The sequence below is a fragment of the Mytilus edulis genome, chromosome 1 (assembly GCF_963676685.1).
Source record: "Mytilus edulis chromosome 1, xbMytEdul2.2, whole genome shotgun sequence".
In the NCBI taxonomy this organism is placed as follows: Eukaryota; Metazoa; Mollusca; class Bivalvia; order Mytilida; family Mytilidae; genus Mytilus; species Mytilus edulis.
The window spans coordinates 48,346,236-48,354,387 of NC_092344.1; the positions used below are offsets into that span (position 1 = coordinate 48,346,236).

At 33.2% G+C, this 8,152-nt stretch overlaps 1 protein-coding gene across 1 annotated transcript; it reads left to right on the forward strand.

The window, feature by feature from the left end:
• Positions 1-1,577: 1,577 nt before the first annotated feature.
• Positions 1,578-3,498, forward strand: LOC139483892 (neuronal acetylcholine receptor subunit alpha-3-like). The gene has a single exon (XM_071267644.1). The coding sequence runs from the start codon at positions 1,658-1,660 to the stop codon at positions 2,981-2,983; it is 1,326 nt and encodes a 441-aa protein (XP_071123745.1). The 5' UTR covers positions 1,578-1,657; the 3' UTR covers positions 2,984-3,498.
• Positions 3,499-8,152: the final 4,654 nt, after the last annotated feature.

The following is an 8,152-nucleotide window of genomic DNA, read 5'->3' on the forward strand; positions in this document are numbered from 1 at the left end:
GAATTGATATGAAAAGAAAACAAAGTGGGCTTCATAAAATGTTATTCTACAGTGAATTTTTGTTTATACCTTTACTATTTGAGTTGTTAAAGAGCAAACAAAAAGAAACTGTATTGTGCATTTTTTAGTCTGTTCTCTGATTTAAACTCAAAAAAACATTCAATTAACGGAAAGATGTTCACGTTACTGTCACCATGTACAAAAATATCAAATTACATACTATTTACACTTTTGATCATTGTTTTCGGATATTTTCCTTTGTTCCATTGGAGTTAGGCAGGTAGAGAACCTCTCTGAGTTCTGTGTTTCCTTTTTTATTTATCTTGAAATGTTTTTAGAGAATAATAATAAAGAAGGTTTTTGCACTATAAGTATCACGGAGGAGTCAGAAATAGACTGAAATGGTTTTTTTTAAATTGTTTGTCCTTTTATAAGCTGATGATACAGTTTGGCAGAATCTCAAATAATGTTTTAAGGACAACTGGACTCCTTATGTGATAATTGGAAGTTATGGAAACTTACAATATTAGTTTAAGGATGTTCGCTACTCTGTTTGAAAATAACAAGCATTTTAAAAGACTACTATGAAGTGATAGTATATAAATAAAGAGACTAAAAAAACAGAAAAAAATGGAGTGTCTGTGTGCTATATTTTGGGGCCAAAAAGGGGTCTTACTGAACCTACTCCTTTTGAAATATGTCGTTTTAAACTTTATGTTATAAAATTATGAAAAGAAAAGTAGGGGTTAGTGGACACATTTTTTAAATGGCAGTACATGGATAAAACCAGAGGATTCTTAAAATCTGGCAATTATTCAAAAACTAGAGGAGCAATCATCCTTAAGTTGGTAAGTGGAAAACCGGACAAAATACCTTTCATTTTGTATAACTTAGCCACCCACTGCCAATTATGATGCACATATTTTATGGTTAAAACAAAGTCAAATTTATGGCACGTGTGGCTTGTCAAATGTATGAGCAACAATTTATTAGTGAACAAAATGTAGTTACATGTAACCATTAGACATTAATAGATCAGTTAAACGAAGTTGTCTAGCAAGCCTACAGAAATCACCAAAAGCATTAAATGATCGTTTATTTAGAAATAATTTAATTTTGAGATGTAACGCGTCTTCTGATTGGCTGACGTTGTTTTGTTTATCCGCTCATAGACATAATTTTGTCATGTGAATATGACGTCATCAACGTTTTTCATGGTTTACTCCGGGAATTAAATTAAATGATAAGAAATTACTGTAATAATGTTTCTGTCTGCTACGCGCGTTATTCAGTGTGCACCACATTTTTTATGTTATTTCTTCATAGACAGAAAAAATATTACAGTCATTTCTTAAATAATTCGGAGAAATACTGTAAATGTATGTAGTTGTTTACAAAACTTAAACTTTGAATATCAACTAAACAATATGAAACTACTATTATTAAATTCTTTTTTACATACGGATAAAGACGATAAAAGCTTTAAAGGGTAGTAGTGACAAAACTCCATTGTAATTAGATAACCTTTAAAAAGCTTTCTTGAGTGTTTCACACATGATTAGGTATTGTGAATACGGTATTAACCGACAAATATTTAATAAACAATTTACTACGTTTCATTTCATACTGGATTTAATTTAAACGGCGAGTTGTGAAAATGTTTTCGTATTTGTGCTCTATCATTATACTATTATCATTTGTACTTAATGCAAATGCTGATGAACAAAAAGAAGATGAATCGAAAAAAGAGGAATACAAACCTATACAGGAACTTATAAAAAATGTGACAAATGGAAGAAATAAAGAGGTCAGACCTGTCAACAATTGGGACGAACCTGTTATAATTTACTTTTATTTTCATATGACTTATATTCAGGAATTCGACGAAGTTGCCGGAAAATTAAGTTTAAACGGATATTTTGGAGTTCAGTGGAGAGACAATACTGTATCATGGGATCCTAGCGAATATGGCGCTTCTTCCTTTACATTCAATGAAGAATTATTTTGGAAACCAACCTTTATAATGTCAAATCCATATGGAGAACAAAAAATATTATATAAAGATGATAGTGTAAAGAGGGTGCATTACACTGGACAAATTGATTGGTTTCCAAGCGATGCATTCGATATTTCATGTCAGGCTGATGTTACAGATTATCCATTCGATACACAAACATGTACTATAGCATTTGTTTTATCGGCATATGACGAAAAAGAGGTAATTTTATGGCCAACAGCTTTTATAACTGAGTGGTTTGTCCCACATAAAACATGGGATTTGATTGAGACGAATCTGACTAGAATTGCTTCTCCACAGGTGGCAAATTTTCATATCAAACTGAAGAGAAAGCCTATGTTTTTTGTTTTCAACCTAATACTGCCAATAGTTCTTATGTGTATTCTTAACCCTTTTGTCTTTCTACTACCAGCAGATTCAGGTGAACGGGTTGGATTTTCCATAACAGTATTATTGGCCATTGCAGTATTTCTGACGATTTCTGCCTCTGGTCTTCCGGCAATCTCAGATCCACAAATACCAACATTATCTATTCTTTTATTTGCTGACGTCACTTTTAGTGGCGTAATTGTTATACTAGTCATTATAAGTTTACGTTATTATCTGCGTGATGAAAATATTCCAGTTTCATATCTTGGAGAAAAATTTGTGACGATTTGTCGTGTACTAAAATGCGGTTGCTGCTGCAGGAAAGGGACGAAAGGTAAAGGTGACGAGTATGGAAACAAACATGAAAACAATGATAGTGTGGATATCAGTAAAATAAAACTTTTTGGATCGGAGTACCAGTATCGAGGAACTAATAGTGAGGAAATCAACTCTTTTACCTCCAAAGATGAAATTACATGGAAGAATGTCGGAGAAGAACTTGACTTTGTTTTTGGCACTTTAAGTGCTGTTTATATGGTAACAGCACATTTATTGTATATTCTTGGAATTGTACTAGATTTTCCTTTATTTTCATAATTTGTTTATAACTAATAAATAGATAGATTAGTTATATCTGTCGGAATAGTCTACTCTTTAAGTAGGCTAGTTTACCTATCATAATAATGACTTCACAGTTTAGCTAACAAGCAAGCTTACCAAAGATTCTACCTTTCCCTACACACTGAAAGAAATCGGCTGTAACAGAAATCGGCAGGTTTTTACTTTGTACACATCAGTTATGAAATTTAGTAAATTACTAAATAAAGAATGTCTATGCAATGCTAGCAATGAGTTACATTAACGACGATTTTAAAAATAGAAATTTATTAAAAAGAAATACAAACATGGACATATTTCAATACACTTTCGAGGGTGCGCTCAGCCATGGTGACTCATCACAAGGATTTTTATTCGGAATTGTAATCTAAGATAGTTTAGCCGATTTTGAAGACAATTACCAGATGCATATCATAGAAATACTACAAAAGGACTGATTTGAAAATGTTAAATGTTAGAATTTCCTTTTCTCTGTAATAAATACTTTAAGTCTGTAGGTTTTCCTGTGTATGTCTAGGCTTGATTTTTCAACACAAAACAATTATTCGTAGAAAAACAAACAAATCAAAGTCGACAGAATCAAACAAACAAACAAGCAACTTTCATCAAACAGAACACTACTCAGAAATATAAAATCGGGCTCAACACAAACCCTGCCAGTCACTCAGGTTGAACCTTGCTTGATTTTCTTGAAGGGTATTCCGTGTTTGATCCACTTGTCTGATTTTATGAATTGTCGTGGGTGTCAGTATTCACCCCAGAAACTTACAAAACCTTTGAATAGACTTATTAAGAAGGGATATAATTACGGTACTGTTGTCAAGTCATTAAAGATTGCATATTTTGGCGTTAATATTGAGTCACTGATAATAATAATAATAATAATAATAATAATAATGAAAATTTATAAAGCGCCCTATATAAAAAATAAAAAAGACGCTGTACATACACATGGTAATTAAAACATATCAATGACAATAACATAAAACATAAAAAAATACATCGTGTCAGATTCAAATACTGAAACAAAAAATGCCTACCATGAAATAAAAGGTCAATACGAAATACATGTTAAAACAAAGAATAAAAAAAATAACAATATAGGATAAAAGCATGCAGAACAAGCAAAAACTCAATACAAAGAGTAAAAAAGCCCGTAAAAGAGAAATCAATCTAATTAAAAGCAATACGATAACAATGAGTTTTTAACTGTATTTTAAAACACTCTAGGGACTTGCATTGTCTTAAACTGTTCGGGAGATTGTTCCATAGAGATGCCGCTACCCAATCAAATTGTCTTTCACCGTACGTCTTCGTTCTCACTTTTGGAACGGTGAGTAGTTTTGTGAAACTTGAACGCAAAGATCGGTTTGGCACGTGTAGATGGACTAGTTCCCGGAAGTAAGCAGGGCCAATGTCATTCAAAGCGCAGTACACACAAGTCAGTATTTTGTATTGTGGTCTATATTGGACGGGTAACCAATGTAAATCAGCAAGTATCGGTGTAATATGTTCATGTTTCCTTGTCCTGGTGATAAGACGAGCTGCTGTATTTTGTACTTTTTGTAATCTGTTCAATGTAGTCTTGTTGATACCGTTCAGCAGAATATTCCCATAATCAGTCTGGATGTTACTAGACTGTTCACAAGTGTTTTGCAAGCAGTTGTTGTTATGAAGTTGCGAATGCGTCCAATATTACGGATGTGAAAATGACAGGATGTTACTATGGCAGAAACTTGCCGTTCCATCGTTAGGTGTTGATCAAAATATACACCTAGGTTTTTCACGCAGGATACACTACTTATAACAGTATTGCCGACTTTGAGTTGGAGATTTGGTACACTAGCCTTCAGATGTTTCGGTGTGAATATGATAAGTTCGGTTTTATCTTGATTCAGTTTTAACATATTTTTTGACATCCATGAACTAATGTCGGAAAGACATAGTTCAAGTTTCGAAAAATAGTTTTCCCAGTTGTCTAGTGGCTTGATAACCATGTAAACTTGTGTGTCGTCCGCATAGCAGTGATATGTCATGCCATGGCGACGGCATATTTCACCTATTGGCTTAGAGAAAAGACAGTACAATTTAGGGCCAAGCACGGAACCTTGTGGAACACCGAATGTTAGATGACATTTCTTCGATGTAGTTGTTCCAATCACCACACGCTGATGTCTATTCGTCAAATACGATTTATGCCATATGAAAATGACAGACGTTCTAGAAGAATTCTGTGATCTATAACATCGAATGCAGCGGAAAGGTCCAATAGCACCAATACTACTGATGACTGTTTATCTAAAGCTGCATTGATATCATGATGTACTCTCGCTAATGCAGTTTCAGTTGAATGGCGTGGTCTGTATGCTGACTGAAGTGGATCACACAATGAGTTCGAGTCCAAATGAACATCTAGTCTCTTATCAACTACCTTTTCTAGAGTTTTCGAAATAAAGGGTAAATTGGACACTGGTCTGTAATTTTTGTAAATTTCGGAATCAAGTCCAGGTTTTTTCAGAAGAGGTCTCACAAGAGCCTGTTTAAAGTCTGTCGGCACGATGTTCTCATCAAATGATGCATTGACGATTTCTGAAATAAGTGGCACGACAACATCGGAACACTGTTTCAAGAGGTTCGACGGAATAGGATCAAGCTCGCAGGACTTATTCGGAGCTTTTTGAATGATAGTTCGTATCTCATCATTGGTTGTGTGTTTGAATGACAACAAAGGTGTACCAGTGAATTCAACATCAGCCTGTAGAAATGCAATGTTATCACCATTCACTACGTTTTGATAAGGTCTTTGCATCGGAACTAAACACATTTATTCTAAAAACAGTTGTTGGCATGACACGGGTTATGTTCTTCTCATATGTTATGATGCTATGATACTAATCCCCTAACGGAAAGAATTGTGCCTGATGTTCATATGATGAAATCATAATCTTTCAGTCAGTTTAATTGAAGTCTGGAGCTGGCATGTCAGTTAACTGCTAGTAGTCTGTTGTTATTTATGTATTATTGTCATTTTCTTTATTTTCTTTGGTTACATCTTCTGACATCAGACTCGGATTTCTCTTGAACTGAATTTTAATGTGCGTATTGTTATGCGTTTACTTTACTACATTGGTTAGAGGTATAGGGGGAGGGTTGAGATCTCACAAACATGTTTAACCCCGCCGCATTTTTGCGCCTGTCCCAAGTCAGGAGCCTCTGGCCTTTGTTAGTCTTGTATTATTTTAATTTTAGTTTCTTGTGTACAATTTGGAAATTAGTATGGCGTTCCTTATCACTGGACTAGTATATATTTGTTTAGGGGCCAGCTGAAGGACGCCTCCGGGTGCGGGAATTTCTCGCTACATTGAAGATCTGTTGGTGACCCTCTGCTGTTGTTTTTTATTTGGTCGGGTTGTTGTCTCTTTGACACATTCCCCATTTCCATTCTCAATTTTACTTCAAAAGGAAAATATAAAAATCTTATTCAGTGACATCAAACAAGACAAAAGAAGGAGTTGTTAATTTTTTTTTATAGTGTTGGACAAAGAGAAACAATCAAGCAATCAATTACTTGTACTAATCAACATTCGTTTTATACATACGGATAATTATGTCTGTACCAAGTCATGATTATGACAGTTGTGTTTCATTCGTTTGATGTGATTAAGCTTTTGATTTTACCATTCAATAAAGGACTTTCCTTTTCGGATGTTTTTGGAGTTCGGTTATTATGCAATTTTACTTTGATCTTATCTGTAACAAAAACTGTTTGGAAAAGATTAATTCACATGTGTGGACAATTGATCGGAGACTCTACACACTGGAAAGACGGAAGGTGGATTTAATCAAACGAAATTTATGCAGTACATTAATCGTCAGATATTCATGTCACTATGAAATTTATCTTTCAGTTCGATGCAAAAGGTGAGGCAAGAATCAAAGATTTGAACTAAGAATAATTATTATGCAAAAGTTCCGTAAACATGAATTTCTAACTCTTTCGGGTTTAAATATAAAAAAGAATATGTGGTATGATTGCCAATGAGACAACTCTCCACAAGAGACCAAATACATAGAAATTAACAACTATTACAGGTGACGAGGAAACCCATACCGCATACTTGGCTATAAAAGGTGTTACTTTTTTTAATTTGTTACGTGTAACATTGGAATGAGATGTTGAGATGGGGACAAGTCAATAAAAGATTGTTTTAATTCAAGACAATTTCTTGTTTTTATACCCCACTTAGGGAAATTATGTTTTTCAGTCTGTGAGTTAGTCTGTTCGTCCGTCAGTCCGTCTGTCCCGCTTCAGGTTAAAGTTTCTGGTCAAGTTAATTGTTGATGAAGTTGAGGTTCAAATAACTAGAAACTTAGTACACATGTTACCTATGATATTATCCTTTTTATTGTAATGTCAAATTAGAGTTTTTTTATCCAAATTTCACGGTCCACTAAAAAATAGAAAATGATAGTGCTAGTGGGGAATCTGTGTACTATGGACACATTCTTGTCTTTTTCTCTCGAGTCATTCAGTAAAATTTTATATTTTACATACATTTATATTACATTATAAAAGCGTACATTTCCAGTTCTAAAATCGTTTAATTACATGTTGATTTCTTGAATAGTATCTGAAATAAAAAGTGAATATCATACATTGTGAATATGCATAATGAAAAAAAATTCTAACGTTCTTTTGTTGTTTTCGGTTTATTTTGTGTATTGCTACATATACAACCCTAATGCGTTTCCTGTAGTTATAAACATTTAAATTGATTTTAATGACTTGTATGGGAAAGCCAATTCAAATATGGCTGATAAATTGTTTGGATTTTTGAATAGATAAAAACAGTTCAATTATAGTTTAAAATGAAATCAAATAAATTTTAGATTTAAAGTAAATAAAAATAGGATGCCCATATAATTTTCCCATTGTATGAATTTAAGTACAATATTCACCTCAAATATATAGCTACACTTTTTGTGTAAATTCTTAGACTTTTGAAAATATCACTGAGAACAATTTCAGTTCCTTCATTTTTATGTAATTTTATTATGTCACTCAAAATTTTAAATAGTATACCATAAGTTAACAAACAAATAGTTTTTTTATAAAATTATAATGAATTTATTTGATCATTCCATGAA

Coding starts and splice junctions, on each gene's coding strand:
- LOC139483892 (XM_071267644.1), top strand. CDS start 1,658: ATGTTTTCGTATTTGTGCTCTATCATTATACTATTATCATTTGTACTT.